General features: G+C 41.1%; 1 protein-coding gene across 2 annotated transcripts in view; it reads right to left on the reverse strand.

Moving 5' to 3' along the window:
- The window catches only part of LOC115530779 (protocadherin-15), a 227,544-nt gene extending 207,799 nt beyond the window's left edge, over nucleotides 1-19,745 (reverse strand). For both annotated transcript variants that reach the window (XM_030339520.1, XM_030339518.1), the window contains exons 1-2: nucleotides 19,316-19,745; nucleotides 1,804-1,957 (exon numbers count right to left, since the gene is read on the reverse strand). In XM_030339520.1, coding sequence (XP_030195380.1) covers nucleotides 1,804-1,927 — 124 coding nt within the window. In that variant the 5' untranslated portion in view covers nucleotides 1,928-1,957; nucleotides 19,316-19,745. The remainder of the gene's footprint in view (nucleotides 1-1,803; nucleotides 1,958-19,315) is intronic.
- Nucleotides 19,746-20,627: the final 882 nt, after the last annotated feature.

The raw sequence follows: 20,627 nt of genomic DNA on the forward strand, positions 1-20,627 counted from the left end.
TTCAAAATACAGTACAAGCGCATGCGTGAAGCGGGCGGACAATTGAACGGCATCAACAAAGCAGTAATAATTCTGACTAACTTATTTCACCACTGATAACAGAGTCCAGCCTACTTGTAGCGATAACACAATAAAAGCATTTTAGGGGGAAATAACACACTATCTGAAACCAAACAATTGCAATATGACGGTCCAAAGAAATCTCATGATTTCACTTCTTTAAAGCTGTGTCCAAGTGGGTTTAGGGTTTCAAAGGCATGTATAGTTTGACCCCAAGGTGTATGAGTGAGGTAATGGAGCTCTGACCGGAGTGGTCAATGTTAATGGCTGTGTCCGGGAGGGTTAGATTCCCTGGGCATAGTCTCATGATCAATGTATAGAAGACACGGTACCTGTTCCTTGTTGCAACTCTAAATGCGTCATTCCGTTCCAGAGCATCTGATATCGTCTATTACTTATATAACATGAAAACATATATAAGGGAAGCCTTTATAACAAGCAATTTAAAAATCATACCACTTCTGACATCACAAGTGGGAGCGTGAAACCTGATGTATGGTGAATCCATCTGACTCCAGCATGGGAGTTTGATCCATGTATCATGCATACACCACTTGTGATATCTTGCTCATAGATCTGGATATGGCTCACATTGGCTGGTGAAAGTGGGGGCCTTTTAAATCAGCCACCCTAAAACTGAAGGGGACGGGTGTTGAAGAACCCCTGAGGGGGAATCCTTCCACTGAGCACCGTCTTAAAGAACAGACAAAGATATATCACGATGGATTCACCGCCCTGCAGCACCAGCTGGCTATCCATTCGAACAGAAGCGTGTATAGCTACAGTTCCATCATACTTATCAACATACTTACAACACGAGTTTGGGGGATTGCAAGGGAAACACTATCATGTAATCTGGTATGCTCTGGTGATGATGATATATGAGCATGATATGATCACATACTATTCACCAGTGAACCAGAAGGCTTGCTGGATTGGTTGATATTTCTTGACGATACCCCCAATAGGCCAGCTATAGCTGATGTCATATGATGTCAATGTGGCCATCTTTATCGTTATGAACCATCTCAAAAAGTGATTATGACATATAATACAATACACATCAACATTAAGATTAAACCTGTTTGACACCAGTAAAAAGTATTATAATCCTAACATATTACGATTTACCAATTATGTGCAATTACGCTATTCCAAAATGTGAATGCCTCGCCCGCCCTACCTCCTGAGCTAATCCGACCCCATGTATGAGTGTGTCTGGGTATATATATACAACCGACAAGCAGGAGGTCCCACTGTGCCTCAACACCAGGGGGTCCCTTATCTCCCTGATAAGCCTGCTGTAGCCGAGACAAGCATGGAGTCTTAACTCTGTAAACAACAGGCAGGCGGGGGGACGTGTGGGAGGGAAAGGAGTACTGAGTAAGGCAAAATGATGGAGGAAGAAATAAAGAGAAAAAGAAGTGAACAAATACAGAAGGGGAGAAAGTATAAAAGATTATATGATAGAAAGGTAGATTGAGAGAAAAGAAAGAACCTATTTGGAGATAGATGGAGCATGAGAAGGATCATATCAAAGATATGAATGTAAAGATTGAAAGAAGTTTTGAGAGAGATCTGTAAATACTACAGATAGTGATGGAAATAAATAAGTAAGAGAGAGATAAAGAGATAATATAATTCAATTATTACGAGAGGGAGTAAGAACTAAGAACAAACTGGTGCATGTAGAAAGAGCCATATAATACAGGGGTAGAGATAGAGAGAGATAATCATCTTTACCGTCTGTGTCTTGTCCGAAGCAGGCAGAAAACAGCAGCAGGTAGAGGACTACTACTCCCATAATAACTGGCAAATTGGATTGGTGCCATCTTGACAATGACCCCATTGTGTGTGTTCCAGCCATCTTCAGCTCTGGGCTGCTCTACGCATCCACCTGCAGAAAAACAAAACCCACAGATCAGATACAGGCTCGCAATCACACACACTCTCACATACACCAACAGGCTCACAATCACATTCAAACACCTGCACGCACACACACATAAACCCAGTTACTTACACACACTGAGTGTGACCGACACCGACACATCCACCGTAATAAATATAAACACACATACTGACACACACCAGAGTCACAATCACACACGCACATACCAACACACACACACACACAGGTCAGACTCAGGCTTAACTTGATCAATTTGGCGCCTGACACCCGTACAAAAAGGGCCCAGCTGTGGTGGTCCACCCGGGTGCATTAGATTTGTCGCAATCAAACACATGCACAAGTACAACAATTTTCCACTCCATTCAGTTGAAGGGGCACCAGATGCGTGTTGTTGTGAGATTGTTACCAGATAGTGACGTACACATTGGCGGCAAAACAGCCAGGAGCATAACATGGGCTCAATTCATAAGCAACGGCAAGGGACTTAAAACAATGCAATTGTCTATACCCCGTAACTTGTACACAAAATCTATAAAGAATCAAAGGCCTATTTTATGATGATTTGAATAGTTTCCATGCACTAAATCATCCGCAAAATGTTCTGCTACAGGTCATTAAGATGTAGCAGACATCATGGAAATGTTGGCACACTAATAACCTGTACTCCGAACACAACTTCGCTAACAATTTACTCACAAATAATTGACATCCGTGACATTTTGACTCCAGACAATAGTTATAATAAGGCACTAGACTAAGCGATGTTCGTATCTACGCATTCTACCGGGTTTCTACAGCAACTGGGAAATTGACTAATCCAGCATTGCATGACAGAAATGTATTTTTTAAAAAACTACACACAACACAAAACAAAAAGAAAAGCTATTAAAAGACACTTCTTACTTCTCCAGAGATTATAAATTAGGTTTAATACAATCAAAATCTTTATTACACCCCCTAAACTCTGTCCCCCTCTCTTTATTTATTATTTTTTGTTCTTCGAATGCGATAAGAAAGTTAGTTGGATGTCGCTTTGGGAATGACATCTTTCCTGAACCACACTCTAAAGTACATTTTCACACTTTTCACTCAAACCAGCAAATGCCATGTGCAACACATAAAGACATGACAGAGCAGAACCATGGTAACATCAGTGGATGCACGCACGTACACACACACACACACACACACACACACACACACACACACACACACACACACACACACACACACACACACACACACACACACACACAAATCACACAAATTAAAATACACTCAATCACAAACTCATGAAAACCTTTGATGTATTTTTAAAGAATTTCAAAGCAGCCTCTTGCCATATAAATCTACAGAAAGACATGCTGGGAATTTACTACTGGTGATTATACATTCAAACGCTTCGGTTTTGTTAGGACACAGACACCTGCATAAATAAGGATGTGAGGGCTCTAAACCTCGTACACACACACACACACACACACACACACACACACACACACACACACACACACACACACACACACACACACACACAATCACAAACACACACACACACACACACACACCTATCAATTCAGTTTAGTATTTCACCTTCAAACATCAAGTTGTGGTCCTGTGTTTGAGTTGCTGTTTTAGTCCCATTCTAAACCCAAAATAACATCAGTTTTCACCCCATAACCTGCACTTATATATGCAAATACAGTTTTTCAGAAATATGCCTTGATCTGCAAGTGAGGGATTAGGCTTGAAACACGAGCCTGAGCCAAACAACTGCCACCGCATTCCCTTGGCCTTTATAGACATCAACTGTTTAACTGCACCCTTGTCTGACAAAATACCCTCCCCCACACAGCTTCTGATGAAAAACTAATTTAAACTTACACCATTCGCCAACATACCCCTTCATGGGAAGAGATCACAGCCATCCAACCGTAAGTGCAGTGCCAGGTGAACCCGCACATCAACAGCCTGCACTGAGATCAACCCAAAATACGAAGACAGCCAGGTTTCATTTACGGCACCCTGTCCACCTTCAGCCAACCTCTTACCCCTTCTGAGGTCCAGGAGTCGAGATGGTATCCCTGGATGGAGTGTGTTCAGAGTAGGGGTAGCAGCCGGCTAGGTGGCTGTCACACTTCACCTAGGTGACTTTTAATTGGGCTTCTCCAGACAAGGCAGAGGGTGTTGCTGTTTGAAGACCGGTTTATTGTAAAGGTTTGTGGATGACGACAAACGGCCTTGCTCTAAGTTGCCATCCAGGAGAATTCTCCCTTAGTGTGGCTTGTTAAACTTGTGCACACTGAACTTGTCCTCAACGTGTGTGCAGCCTCAACCAGCCTCATAGTCTCACTAAAGGTTCAAGTTAATGAAGTTCTTCACCCTCCTCTTCCCTCATATACAGCCTTGGCTAGCATCTTTTTTCAGATGGACAAAAATCCTTTAATTCTGTGCTAACTCCCTGTTTAACTTGAAACGGTCATGTTGCAGAACATGTAAACCCACGCGGGCCCGACGCCACGAGGCTTTTTGCAAAAATAAAGATTATTGGGCCGAGACACATGCAATTATCGCTTTGGCTGTTGTATCAGAAGAATGGCGAGCTTGGTTTGTTGTGTGAAGGGAGTCACGAATCACCATTGCTTTGAATGGCCCATTTTTAAATACTTAAAAGATGCATCACTCATTTCCGTCCACTCTAAAACAAATCTAATCTAAGAAATACCAACCCATGAATGATATGTTAATGTTGTGTTTTCTTTCCAAAAAACAACTACTTATTGTTAGATAACGGGTTACAGAGTAACAGGAGAGAGCAATATCAGGGTTCAGGGAGAGAAACTACAGTGTTAGACTGTTGTTTTCATAGGCTTTTCCGTAGTAGTATTTCAGTACAATTTTACAGTGGTTTTAAGGTCAATACCAAGAGGGGGGAAGCCGGAGACATTGTTAGACCTGTTCATTTGATAATCCAGTCATAACACACATGTACTGAGGAAAGTGACTCCCTCTTTGGGGCTTCTACACAAGCCGCAAACAGACGTTCTTCCACGCCTCCGACCAACTGCCACTTTAAAGTATTAATAAAGTGTTAGAATAGTGTGTAGTTATAGAATATTCATCATTTATAAAGCATTCATTCTCCATGAATTCTCAATAGTAAGTCATTCCTAATCAGTTGTCAATTAGTAATGAAATAATCAGATAATGGTTTATAAGTTAATTTAAAATGGTGTGCTGATGATTTACAAAATGTTTACAATGTTTTGATAGATTGTTTAACTTGGTACCGTTGCCATGGTACTTGAGGTATTTCCAGCCTTTAAATATTACAAAAAAATATGCTTATTTAGGTGTAGATAGGCCTCACTTTAGATGATCTCAAATAAATAATGTGTACGAATAAATCATGAGTTCACAGTGATTTCACTATATTCTTCTATTTCATTCATGTTTCAAACTTTAAGTTATTCGAAGGTGCTACCGATAATTATCATCAAATATTTGAAGGTTCAGAACTGATTATTATTGGGCCTGGAAGAGATGTCTCAATTAAAATGGCAAGAATATAAAAATCAGTTTAAGTTATACCATCATTCACATCGTTTTAAAATTGACTGTGAATTCCTTATTCTAAAATTCTGCCTCATTATCCGAGCAGGGGAGTAGCATAGTGCCGTGTTCAGGTTGCGAGTGTGATCTCTAAATCTGCAGTCTACCTGGAGGCATCCCTGAGCGAATTGCTGTAACCTCTACCTCGTCCTCAATGACAAATCGGAAATCACAGAAATTGGCTTTGGATAAAAGTCTATAAAAAATGCGTGTGATAAATGATGAAATAATAATATAATTATTCAAGGTTCACCCCTAAAATCCCTTTTGACAGGGAACCACTAAGCTCTGTCATTTCCTAATATAAGAGAGTACTGCTTCATATGCCTGTTGTGAAAAATCACAGTCTGCAACATCAACTCCTTTATGGGGGGATAAAATCACGGAAAAGTTTGATAAATGATGTCATTGGTCAGATTTGGATAACGCAAATCCCGACCAATAACATCAATGGCCCAACTTTTCCATGACTCTTGTTGCATAAACTGAGTCCTGCAGAGTGTGATTTTACACAACAACCTCTTCTCTCTTCTATTGGAAAACAGCACAGTTTGACGGTAGCCCTTTAAGTTGACATCCAACTGGAAGGTTTTAATACCTGGAATCTTTTTAAAGTTATTTATTTATTTCTCCTCCACTACGGAGGTAATACTATTTATTCATTAGCCTTAGGCAAGGATTTTTATTTTTTGTGGGGCTGATAGTGTGTGTGTGTGCGCGTGTTTTTGTTTATTGTATGTACTGTTGGACATGGACAAACCCTGCTGATCCTCCACATCTGAAGTCCCTCCCGGAAAAATAAAGTTATTTGAATTGAAGCCTGCAATGCGAGGCAGGATTGCATTATGACAAGCATACAGTCGCCAGGGTCCAGCAGAACTCCCAGGGCACTCCTCAACTGAAACAGCAACTACCAACAACATGCCAGGAAGGAACCGGAGAAAGAAGAAGGTCATGTTGCAAGTGCCAGTAACAAAGAGCGTTGAGGACAGAGAGTCTACTCTGGGAAGAACTCGAAAAAGTTTGTTCCCTCTCTTGAGAGCCGAGGTAATACTCTCAGAAAGGGAGAGAGAGAGAGAGAGAGAGAGAGAGAGAGAGAGAGAGAGAGAGAGAGAGAGAGAGAGAGAGAGAGAGAGAGAGAGAGAGAGAGAGAGAGAGAAAGAGAGAAAAAAACAGGAAGAAATAGATCGCTCATGAGAACCTAGTAATTTGGGAGGGACTGAGGTTGAGGGTGAGAAGAGTAATGGACAGATAGAAAGAGCAGGCATAGAATACAAATATCAAAGGGAGCTTATGAAGGCTAAAAGAGATTAAACACATAGGAAGCTGAGAGATATACATGATGGAAATTAAATGAAGAGAACGACAGAAAAAACACATAGAGAGAACGACAAATCAAGGAAAAAGAGAAAGATTACACACTTGACACATTAAAGAAAACAAAAAGGAAAACATTGGCCTTTAAAGGTACAAATAGAAAGGGATAGGGGTCGAGAAAGAGACGGTTGATCAGACAGTGAGAGAGTGAGAGACATCAAAGAGAGACCGAAAAAGTACAAAGTTAAGGTCTAAAATTAAAGCTGATTGTATATTCCTCAAAGATTGAGGAACATTAGCAACGTTATTTTCTTTTTTATTATCTGCTTGACTTCCAAGTCTCTCTGCCTGTCTGTCTTCTTTCTGCCGGCAATCATTCTGTTTGTCTTTTCTATTATAAAGAGGAACTTTGGTTTAGCTCAGGTTAAAGATATCTTCTTTGTGTTCCAGTTATTTGGTTGATGAACCGAAGGAACATCCGATTCAGTTCAAGACCAGATACGAAAGGTCTTTAAGAGAGAGAGAGAGAGAGAGAGACAGAGAGAGAGAGAGAGAGAGAGAGAGAGAGAGAGAGAGAGAGAGAGAGAGAGAGAGAGAGAGAGAGAGAGAGCAGGAGGGGGAGATGAGATGGATTGGAGGTGGTTCAGTAGAAAAGAGAGATATAAATGACTGTTTTGACAACAGAACATGCATTTGTCTGTGGCATCGCAGTTCAGAATGGCGAGGGCTGGACAGATGGAAGGACATTGCCAAATACATGTTATGGGACAGAAGATAGGTTTGTAAGATCGCGGGGGGGAGGTAAGGAGGGAGGGAGCAACGGTTTGGAAGAAGACAAGAAAGAAGGAACCAGAGAAGAATGAAGATGATGAAGGTGAAGATGGAAGGAGTGGAGGAGAGGATGGGAGGTGAGGAATGGAAGAAAAGAGAAAAGAAAGAAACAGCAAGAAGCAAAAAGCAAAAAATAGATGGAAGAAAAAATTGCATCATGTGCTGGAGAAGGATGGTGCATATAGATCAGACGGAGGGGAAGACAGATGGAAGGGAGAGAGCGAGTGATGGAGATCGACTAACACAAGTTGAGAGGGGAAGGATAAGATGGGGGAAAGGTTAAAGTAGACATTTGAAGGCAAACTGGAGGCCAGCGAGTCGGACTCGACACAGGACATGACTGTGCATAAACTAACTGAAGAGAGAGAGAGAGAGAGAGAGAGAGAGAGAGAGAGAGAGAGAGAGAGAGAGAGAGAGAGAGAGAGAGAGAGACCTCACAAAAAACCCAGCAGTGAGAATTAATTTGAGAGAGAGATGACATTTGGACTAAACTTTAGTGATTACCTCTCAGAGAGGGGGGGGGGGCTGAGGTGGCAGGAGGGTATCCAGGAGGAGAGATTTTGTTCACAGTGTTTATTTGCTGCCTTTATGGCTGATAAGCCCAACCGGATGAGGCTGTTTAACCTGTTAAAAACAGTATACTGCTTCGTGCTTCAGTGCCTTGTGGACTGCCAGTCAGCAGTGTTAACGGCAGGACCTAACCCTGTTTGATGAAGTTTGACCACTGGAATTACCTTTCTATATACACAACGCACATGGGAAAAATAATGAAGTAGAAGGAGCAGTTAGAAGAAAAGAAAGAGTAGAAAATAGAAGGCGACATGTAAGAAGAGCGAATTGGGGACGATAAGAGAGGAGGCTAAAATAAACGGAAAAATTTAAGAAAATAGGAAAAGCAGAAAAGAGGGGAAGAAAGAGCGTAGATAGGAAATAGGATGCAGGGGAAAAGTGAAGACATGAGCGAGAAGAGGAGAGTAAGATAGCAGAGTGAGAAGAGCGATAGTTGAGGTCAGCTGAGGACAGCTTACATGATGGCTGCAGGGTCCAAACACTTTGGCAGCCAAATAATAAATAATAAATCTTCCAGCTCATTGCATTGTTGTGGGCGATGAAGATATTAGAGTATGGAAGAAAATTACTTCAATACTTTTGTGAAGGTTGGCCATTGGCTTGCATATAAAGAAAGATAAGTGTTGACACAATTACAGCATCCTAAACTAGTCCATCTCGATCGGCTCCATATTGTATTCAATGGCAACGTCATGGTAACCTTTTAAAAACATAAAATGTTGAGATATGTCTTTCCACACTTCACAATTCCCAATCTAAAGGTAAAAATAAATTTGGATAGAAACGCAGCTTTATACGACTCGAGTTCTCTGACTTTTTGGCTTTCAAACAGCATTTACATCTGAACACAGAAAAAATACAATATCTTTATCAATAGTCCAGTTAATGGAGCACATCTTCCAGTTGCAGTACAATCATCCATTTTCTGTTCTCTGTTAATTTATTGAGGAAAGTGCAAGTGTGGTTCTGTGCTTGTGTACATTTGTGTTTGTCTTTGCTTCTTTGTGTGTGTGTGTGTGTGTGTGTGTGTGTGTGTGTGTGTGTGTGTGTGTGTGTGTGTGTGTGTGTGTGTGTGTGTGTGTGTGTGTGTGTGTGTGTGTGTGTGTGTGTGTGTGTGTGTGTGTGTGTGTACATGATAAATGGGACCCAATAAGCTATGCTCAGTGGTTAACATGATGTACTTAGCGAGAAACGATGACAGATTGCTCTGTCACCCGTGACAGGATTCATCTATCAAATAAAGCCTTCAACTCACTGCAAATATTAGGATTGATATAATAAACAGTATGGACACTAAAATGTATAGTATAATGTATTTGTCAGCAGGGATTCATACTGTATCAATACATTCGATAAATAATAATGATGTTTGTTGATGTCGATCATTTAGTGGGTGCCATATTTGTGGAATGGAATAGGGATAAAGAAATATGTATCCTTTCCATGCTTGAAAGGATATTTTACAACTATAACTATTGATATAGACATAAAATATGTATAGACATTGATTTAATATGATGAAGAATCTGTTGTCACTGTTTATTCAGTGCATCTTTCCACCATTGTGATGCAAACATGTCAGTGTAGTGGTCAACAATCATTATTTAATTCAGAAAGGGAAAAGAAAAAAAACAATAAAAGACATCAAACTACATTATTTCGACAGTGGGCCTAATATGACCTACATATTTCACATATAAACATGTATACGTGAAGGATGCACCTTTTTAATCACAGTGATGCTTAATGTGTTCAGTTGTTATTGCTAATCTATAGCCGAGGCTATATGACCTATTTCTATGAATATCACTATATCTCACTAACACATTATGATTTAGCCTGCCTGTCTTAGCTTAGCATGGGTGGTCTCAGTGGGATTCAAACCATTGACTTGCTCTAACAGTTCAGCTGCATCAATGAGGAGTAGAAATCACTGGGAGCTAACATGCAAGCTGTGGTAATAGATAAAGCTGCCAGCTTCAATAGACTGCATCATTAATTTGGCCTGAAAATATCCTGAACCAATTATGTGCTTAGAGTTGATTGAGACACATACAAAAGGCGAGTGATAGTGATACTTGATGAATGAAGGAATAAATAAATGGATGGAGGGATGGATTGATGGACAGCTGGATGGGTAAATATTAACAGAAAGCTTACTGCTGTTCTACACTCCCTATTGCCATCAAACACATTTACAAATTGTTTATTTTAAGCGGTGACGCGGCTGCCTTTGAAAACAGATGAACAAAGATATGATTACACTGCAAATAATAAAGCACAAACATGATTCATGATTCATTTGTGTTTGTCTTTCTGAACTCACAAAGACAACTTAAAAAAGTGGAACGAAAGTTCTGTGCAAAATCTATTCAGAGTGAAAGTGAGGAGGAGCCGTAATTGATCCATCTCTGATGTAGAAGACATTCATACAGCGACCTCTGTTTGATATAACGGCATGCTTAAACATTAATGGTGCCACGGTGGAGCGGGAAAGAAAGAGAAAGAAATTGAGAGAGTGCACGCACACAGAGGAGGAGCAATAATTGAAGTCTGAGTGAGGAATAGGCCATGGAAAGGAATGTTTCAAAGCCGAGCGGCAGCTTTAGATGAAAATGAGCATAAAAAGCAAAAATAATTTCACAGTGAAATCGTAAAGGAAATGGCATATCACAATATTACGAAGAGGACAGCTAATAGCCAAGGCAATTACATGTGTTATGATTGCATATATTTTGTGATTGCATATATACATATATATAGACCATTGAAATATATATACACAGACAGACAGAGAGAGATAACTAAAGTAAAGGAAGAAAGAAAAAATAAGGGGTTGTTTCAATCCAGTCCAAACTGTTAGGACAACACGATCACTCTCATATGTGGACTATATGAACTATGTCAAATGATGACTAATGTCATTACAAATAACATTTATACAGTTCTGTCCATATGGATCACACAAAGGTCTGAGTGTATATGGGAGCTTTTTACACAAGGAAATTATTGGGGTAGAATTTTAATTTGTGGGCAAGGCATACAAGGCATCGACCAGCGGCTTCAACCCAAAACAGGAGCTTGGTCCTAAATGCCCTCAATCTTCATCTTAATACCTTGTCGCTAGGTCTATCTGGTTGCCTCAGTGATGGCAAACATGCAGAACCAGAAATCTTGAATTGTTCTCATTGTATGTGCTGCGTACACAAGCATACTGTGAAGCAAGTAAATTAATATAATCTGCATGAGATATATACTGCCACTAGCCTAACCAAACAAAACCTTGCAGCAGCTTCAAAGTTTCTAATCATGATGTCTGTGAGCCTAGTCGGCCTCGGGATTGGAGGGGGAAAGACATATATATTGTTTAATTGAATCAGTCTGTATCAATCTGTATTTTCACAGATATTTAACCGTGTGAGTTGAACGATCTTTGACATGTTTGATTGTTGCAATGAATGACATTTAGAACGTGCAGAACACAGAATACAACTACATGATAAAACATGCGCAACTGTCCTCGCTATGTTTAAAACAGTCTGTCGGCTTTGACGCCTGGCGCTTATTCCATAGCGCTGTCAGCACACCTATGGCAGTGACGATCGTGTCACGCCTCATCACAACAACCACAAAGAAAATACATTGAAAGAAACACAAATTACTGTATGTAACACACACACACACACACACACACACACACACACACACACACACACACACACACACACACACACACACACACACACACACACACACACACACACACAGTGTGTTGTTGCATGTTGTTGACCCAGGCTAATGAATTGTATCCTGACCAGAAAACATATATCTTGACTGAACAAAGGCATTGATCCCTTCCTTTGATCATGGAACAAGTCTAGGGTTATGGCTGCAGCAGAGTTTTTGTTGAACTACAATGTTACAAAAATGTGGGCAGAATAGTCAAAATCCCAGCCATAAGGTTCTTCGTCGAACCTCAGTGTCCAACAGTATACCTGCACACATCCTACAGCAAGATGCCCTAACAGTTACTGCCTTCTTACTGACAAAACTGTCCAACCAATGAATAAATAGTAACATGTTAAAAATGTATGCATCATGTATCTGTATCATTAAAATGATTCTACTTGACTTTAAATATGTCGATATAGCCCGACAGAGTTTGAAAGGTTTCTTCAAGTTACTCTGTGAGGTTAATGACCACGAGGAAAAGAGCATACCAAAACATTGGTTCTACAGGGACCAATGAGAAACTGAGTTGATGTTGTAGACTGCCATTGTTTTACAACACGCAGATCATAAAATAGTAAGGAAAGATTAATAGTGAATTGAGTTGTAAGTCCTTTTCTGTTTTAATTCCCTCTTCTTACAGCATCTGCTCTCCGGAGCTACCTTCAGATTATATATTTAGAAGGTGTACCACAGGGCCATTAATAATAAATAAGAACTCGCTCATTTTATTCAAGAGAATAATAAGAAACGCATGCTAGTCCGCAGAGTTTATGTAACGCTGTGCCGATGGAGGCGACTATGAACCTTCTTATCACCCCGTGGAAGGAATGGAGAATAGGGTCAGGTTTACATGTGAAACTGCGAAGCAAAATGACCAATGAAATCCGCTAAGGAGAGGAGGGACTATTCTTGAACCTAATTGGTGCTGGAAGTTGGGATTTTGGGGTGCCAGGTACTATTTTCAAACCTCCAATGATAAACTTTATTTATTGCTTACTTGGACTGGCCAGCCTTTTTGGAGAGAGAGAGAGAGAGAGAGAGAGAGAGAGAGAGAGAGAGAGAGAGAGAGAGAGAGAGAGAGAGAGAGAGAGAGTGTGTTAATAGACGATAAGAGTGTTAGGATGATAGAGAGGTAGAGAGACAGGGAGTTAGAGACAGAGAGGAGAGAAAGGTAGAGAGGTGGTAACATCTGGGCCAAAGAGCTGTGTTGTGACCCTGATAAAATGCCTCTCTTGACTCACTGGGAACTCTGATAAGACCACTGCTCTCTGGAGGGCTCTCTCTGTGTGTGTGTGTGTGTGTGTGTGTGTGTGTGTGTGTGTGTGTGTGTGTGTGTGTGTGTGTGTGTGTGTGTGTGTGTGTGTGTGTGTGTGTGTGTGTGTGTGTGTGTGTGTGTGTGGTGTGTGTGTCTGCAACACCAATTCTCTAGTGTAAACATGCTGAGCCTTCACAGGGAGACACTTTGAAGTTGGCAACAGTGAATGTTACCCCCCCCCCCCCATACACACACACACACACACACAAACACACAAATTAAACCACTTCCACAAATGCACAAATATATTCACATGCATACCAACACATTAATAATAAGTAAAACTAGACATACTCTTGTGGCCAAAACTCTGACTTGCATGCATACACACACACACACACACACACACACACACACACACACACACACACACACACACACACACACACACACACACACACACACACACACACACACACACACAAACCTACATCAGCTCATCGAACAATCAATGGGATTATAAACTATGCCATAGAATAAATTATACACACACACACACACACACACACACACACACACACAGACACACACACACACACACATACACACACACACGCACACACACAAACACTCACACAACCTCCTTTGCATTACACACTTCATCTGATTTATGTAATCAATAATGGAAAATTCTGCTGAGGAGCCCGTTGCTTCTGGTTGGTTGTTATTTGTGTGTGTGTGTGTTCTGGTGTGCATATGTGTGTGTGTATGTGCATCTGTAAATGTGTGCGAGTTTGAATGGATTTTTCCTTTGGCAGCATAGATTTTGTGCTCATTTTCACTGGCAGCAGTGAAAAAACCTCTGAAGTCCAAATGTTGTTCTTGTTGTATTTGGTTCTCTGGATGGATAGCCTAACATAACATCCATTTGATATTTTTGTTGGCATAACCGATTCCTTAATTTTTTATTCTTGATGATCTAATTTACGATTCGCCGACACTTTCATCCAAAGAGGTGATGGGGCTTGAACCCAGAACCGTCCCGCTGGGAGCCAAGCACCTTGACCAATAGGTAAATATTCACTATAAAGCCTCCACCACGGCGCTAAGCGGTTTAGCTACGTACGTCTAGACCAGAGATAGCTAAACCACTTAGCGCTGTGAAGGTCTCGTGCTCAATGTATGAATGCTATACAGCATGCTAAAAGTGGCCGTTGTTAACCACAGGCTAACAAGGAGATATTTGGGTTCCCGCGGGGTTTGGTGAGGTTTTAACAAAAGCCTGATCTATCTGATAACCCTGCTACTTAGTGGGATCCGGAGACCTGCGTAGGCGGCGAGAGGGGAACAGAAGAAACGCTTTTTTTTTATATAAGATTTAAAACAAGGTTCAATTAAATAACACTCTGGGACCCTGGCTCATTAAAAACCCCTCCAATAAGGGGAGCTTGTGGCTGGTGGAAGGGCCAACATGTTGTTTTCACACTCATTTTGAAAGTCAAATACAGCTGCTGTGGGGTGGTACACAGGGGGCCAGGGAGGGGGGGGGTCAGGGTCCATTCAACATGGGGGTTGCATAGGTTTGAGTTCAACTTCAGCCTGGAGGAACTCTTTTTTAATTGGTGGCTTTGATAAACGGGATAAAGGTTCTAACAATAGTTGATTTGATTAGTGTTTCAGCATTCTACCAGCTTAAATTACTTTCTCTTTTCTCTTCCCTTTCTCATCACACCCAGCATGGTCTGGACAATTGTATTTTCACACGATGCTTTTGCTGTCTAGTAGGATTTCTTCCAGGTTAATTCTCACCATCTGGAAGCCAGATTAATTATTGTTTGCAACATCCCATCAGAGACTATACAACCCAATGAGCTTGATTAAAAATACCAGTGACAAAGTTCATAGAGAAGACTTATTTCACCCTCTTGGTTTCTAATGTCTGGGTTGCCAGATATGCAGATCAGAGACAACATTTTGCCAGCAGGCGAGTTAATCTTGTTAGAAATAATTAACAGAGTAGAATTGTTCTGAACCCAATCCCCAAACGAGAGGCCTTCTTAGTCAAGCGTCTAAGTCTACAGGAACACCTAAACTCCTGCAGCACATAGAGAGCGAGCGAGAAGGAGGAGGAGGGAGAGAGGGAGATGGGAAGAACAAAGAGCAGGAAGAGTTCAACTCCAGCATGAAAAAGGCAAAGACAGATGGGAAAAAAGAGAGACGGCTCAATTAAACAGAGATGGAAAGAGATTAATTTGCACCAAGGAGAGGGAAAAAGAGCAGCATAAGAAATTTTAAGAAAGAGAGAGAGAGCAACATAACAAATATAAAGAAAGAAAGTGAAGGGTGAGAGAGAGAGAGAGAGAGAGAGAGAGAGAGAGAGAGAGAGAGAGAGAGAGAGAGAGAGAGAGAGAGAGAGAGAGAGAGAGAGAGAGAGAGAGAGAGCAGTTAAAATATCAGAAGTATTCAAAAGACACTCTGAAATTGTGTTGAAAAAAATAGATTCAATTGAAAATATAGATTTTTTTCGAGTTTATTTCACTTCCTCTCCCTTTGCCCAACCTCCTACTCACCAAAGGTGTTCACTTTTTGAATTCACCTGCCCCCTTCTCGGGTAGGTGAACTCCGATCTCTGTGTTGTGAGGTGGCGTTGCTGTGTTGCTGGAATCAGACACTGAGTGTAATCCAGCCGATTCAGTGAGATCGTCTGGTTGGGATACCCTGGTTGCTTTGTTTTTCTCGATATTTTGTGGGGATGGCTTTTCAAGGCAAATTGTGATATTGATGCCCAAAGATGGAGGGGTTGGGTATTAAATTATAATTGTATTTTGTCCCAAGATGGTCCCGACTGCCCTCAGACTCCTTAACAACAGATAGGAGTGTGTTGTTATTGGTATTATTCTATCTCAGGAGTGCCGCCACTGTGTACATTTTGCTCATGCACTACAGGACACTTTCTTGGATTTGCACCATTCCGTCTTATTTTATTTTATTTTAACTTAAATGTATTATTTCATCTAGTTGCTGCTCTTCTATTTATCTTGGAAATTGTATATTATTGTTGCATTTGTTTTCTATTTTATTTGTATATTGTATATATTTTTATATTTCTTTCTTGGCATTCAGTCTGTGGAAAACAAAGGAAGAATTTCATTGCATAACTGAGAACATGTTTCTTATTGTGCATATGACAATAAACACTTTGAATCTTGAATCTTGATGTCCCCTGCACATTGTAGTTGAATGGAAGTGGAGCCTACGCATGCTCGTTGCCTGAGGTCATTTTGGTGTGCCTTGATATTTCATATTTTCTCAGTTTTAAGATCACAAATTTGAGGGAATTTTCATTGCTTGAATCTGATGTCTTCTTAGGGACATGTAAAGGCTACAAATTAACTTAGCCAATTGAATAGCTCCTCCTTCTGTCTCTCGCTCTGTTTTCTATCTATCTCTTGCTCTCACTCTATGCTGAGAACATATCTCCCACCCATCGCTACAGCCAAACCAGAGGTTCAGCTGATTCACAACCCATCTGTGTTTATGAAAGGATTTCCAAATTGATTCAATTTAGTAATTAGTAAATAGAAAACAAATCATCTGCCTACCGCAAGATGCAAAAACCCTGAGTTACCTCTTAATTGAATAAATCTAAAATGAAGTGTCAATTTAACATTGTGGTGGTGGTCACCAAATCAGGTAGGCTTGCAGAGAGACTTGGCATGCGTGATAGCTAGCATGTGATTACTGTGTAACTTTGACAACAGAATGCAGCAGTGTTCGTACTATCAACAACACCCAGCATGACAGCTAGCTTGGGATACAGCAAGTATGAAGCCGGTATATATAAATAAACCAGAATGATGGTATGTTCTCTGGACATGTGTTATCACAATTCACACACACACACTAAGAGGCATATGTGCATCACGCACCCACACATAAACACACACTCTCACACATACACACAAACAATAAGGTTAAGCATAGCATTGCAATTGACTTGTAAGTCTCTTCCAATAAAAGCGTCTGCTAATGACAGAATTGTGATGTCAATGCTTCACTTCATATTCCGAAACTTTGTATCAAAGGAAACCAAAAAACATTGGTTTCGAAAATACTCATTATCATCATTATCGTCCTATTTATCATCATCAAATACATATGGGACAGTCGTAACGCAAATCAAAAGACAACCAACATTCAACCCAAAAAAATGTAAAAAAAAGATTGTGGTCTTTTAACTACAGTGAATAGCAGGTTTGAGAGAGTCTAAAGGGCTTGTCTTCAGTCTTGAGAAAATTGTACAAATTGAAGAAAGAACGCATTTACTGTTTTGCCTTTTGAAAATATGAATACATGGCTCTCCCAGGAGTGTGACTAATTCAGCCCTAATAGCTACTGGAACCAGCTGAATACAAGCAAACAAATATGTATACAGCAAAGCGACACAGATAATTGTGTGTGTGTGTGTGTGTGTGTGTGTGTGTGTGTGTGTGTGTGTGTGTGTGTGTGTGTGTGTGTGTGTGTGTGTGTGTGTGTGTGTGTGTGTATGTGTGTGAATGTATTTGTGCTTGTGTGTGCGTGTCTGTCTAAAACATTGCAAATACTGTCTTAAACAGTGTGGATTATTTATATAAATCCAACAGGTTAAAACAAGAGTTGTCTTGGGGAAAAGAAACGTATAAAAGACATCAATCATTTAGGGTTGTAACAGGTGCGTACTGTATGGTGATGGAAAGGGGTTGATTGGAAACAGAATAAAAGTTTATCAAAGTCTTTCTGCACTTTTCCCCATGAACTGTCCCAAAAACAAGGTAGGATTTCTATTCTCTATAGTAAAGAGAACAGAAAGACTACCTTGTGATGCACCAAGGGTATATACTATAAATATATAGACAACCACCTGAATATAGTGATATACTGGTTCTGAAGCTCTCAACCACACCCTCCAACACACACACACACACACACACACACACACACACACACACACACACACACACACACACACACACACACACACACACACACACACACACACACACATTACAATAAAGAGCTAGCATTCTCACAAATCCACAAATCCATTCTTCAATATTCTCCGATGGTCATTATACACAAATGTTTTGCTGTGGAGTATAATATATATATATATATCCCCCATATTCCCTTTTTTAAGGAACGCCTGTGAGTCGCTATAGACAAACAGACAATGTATAGGAATTACTTTACAGTTGTACCTCATATCTTAAAAAGTAGTCACAGCTCTTTTACGTAAAACCATGCAATAGAAGGCATGCAGCAGCATTCATTATATTAACCCCCTCTCCACCCCCCACCCCCCCCCCCCCCCCCCCCACCCCCAGTCATCTTTGCCTTTTTACGATCCTTGCAGGCGACAGCTTGTGTCCAAGTTAAGGTAATCGGATATCCCTATATCCCGCTCTCCCCCTCTCCCCCTCTCCCCACCCCCCTGTCTCCCTCTCTCTCTCCACCTCCCACTGCGTCTTCTATCTCTTTACCTCTGCCCTCTCCCACTCTCTGTCTCTCTCTCTCTAATCTTCTAACCGGACCCCTGCCTGCACACAGCGTTAGAACAGACAACAGGCAGATATCCACTGGGCTGCACAGACTCTACTTGTTGAGAGTAAAGCAGTGGTTAATGACTTTCGGATGAGCAACACCTGAAACTGCAATCAGTCTACACAATTACCCATTGGAATAATTTAGCACAATGGGATGACTTGAAAGGAGAATATAGACTCATGCCATGAGTATATTATCATGTACTCACGTTTTCACAATTGACAGTCATTAAATAATAGAGAAAATAAATAAATGGATACATAAGAGAAGTAGGAAATTGGAAGTTGAGGACGGGTGTTTCGGCGCGTTTGTGCGTGTGCGTGTGCGTGTGCGGTGTGCAGGGAGGTTTCAGCACCATGGAGAGAGACACCAACATCAACTAGGCAAAGGGTTCACCAACCGCTCACAATAGGCGTTATACTGTCCAAAGAGCTTCTACTCACCATATTAGCCTTTTTGTTGAAGCCATGTGTAAGCCTACCTCTCCAGAGGCTGTCGACGTCTCCACACGGAAGAAAAACACATTTTCCCGAAGAATAACTATTCTATTGGCACTGTGAATAAAAGCCCAACCTCTTCAAATGGACTGCCTTTGCCCTGAAGCGAGGATATAATATGTATTTTTTGTAGACGCAGGCTCCATATTAACGTGGATTAAAGCACGGGTAAGTGGTCCGCCTCGACGACGGACGTGTAGTGTGGCGTGAGTCGAGTTATCCGGTCAGGAACTTGAGGAAGTGTGGCGCGAGCTCCGTTTCAACTCAGCCCGTGTAGTGGCGCGAGCTCCGTCTCAACTCAGCCCGCGTCACGAGAAAATCCGACAGAGTAAAGAGTAACAGGATATTTCCTCCTCCGCTGAAGCCTGTACCCCTCAGTGGGAGAGAGAGCGAGAGGGGGAGGGAGGGAGGGAGGGAGGGAGGGAGGGAGGGAGCGAGCGAGCTAGAGAGCAAGAGAGAGAGAGAGAGAGAGAGAGAGAGAGAGAGAGAGAGAGAGAGAGGCAAACGGGGAGAGAACGGGGGTAGAAAAGGACAGAGAGCAAGCAGTGGTTGTATTTTCCACACCGTGCAAACGATGAACGTTACATGGTGGTAATGGAATTAGCAGCAGGGCAAAAGGCATGTGGATAAAAGGCGACCATCACTCGGCGAGGAGTCCAACGGGCGCCCCGCTGCGGAGGAATTAATATCAAGATGTGGAGGCCTACTGATTATAATTAAAAACAGTGTGACCGGGATAATATTCAAACAAATCAGGCTTGTTGATGATTCATCTCGAAAAGTTTACTTATCTTTACTTATCTCTATTTACTTTATCGTGTAGCCTATTGTTGCTGCTATGTGGCTGTAGAGGAACCAAGCCTTATAATTTTACTCTTGTGTACTTAAACAATAAGATAATAAGAATAAAAGTAATTGTGATTGTGATTCAGATTCTGAATTGGCCACAGGCACAATTGGATGTCGGATAATTATTTCATACAGGAAAAAGGGGACTTAACAGATTCCAAGCTGTGCATTTTCCTTGGAACACTGAAAACAGACTTGATTCAACCCTTGTCCCTTTGGTAGCTTTGAAATGTCAAGCAGCAATGTGAAATGAGTGTTGATTTATTATTTTTTTCTGACCACCTCCTGCATGCAGTCACAGTCACAAATAACATGCGTTTGACTTTTATGTATACTAATTGCACTGTGAAATACTAAACAAAGTCCACCAATCCGTCTGTCTCCATGCCGCCCAATGTTTTCAGCAACA

This window comes from Gadus morhua, chromosome 18 (assembly GCF_902167405.1).
Source record: "Gadus morhua chromosome 18, gadMor3.0, whole genome shotgun sequence".
Classification (NCBI taxonomy): Eukaryota; Metazoa; Chordata; class Actinopteri; order Gadiformes; family Gadidae; genus Gadus; species Gadus morhua.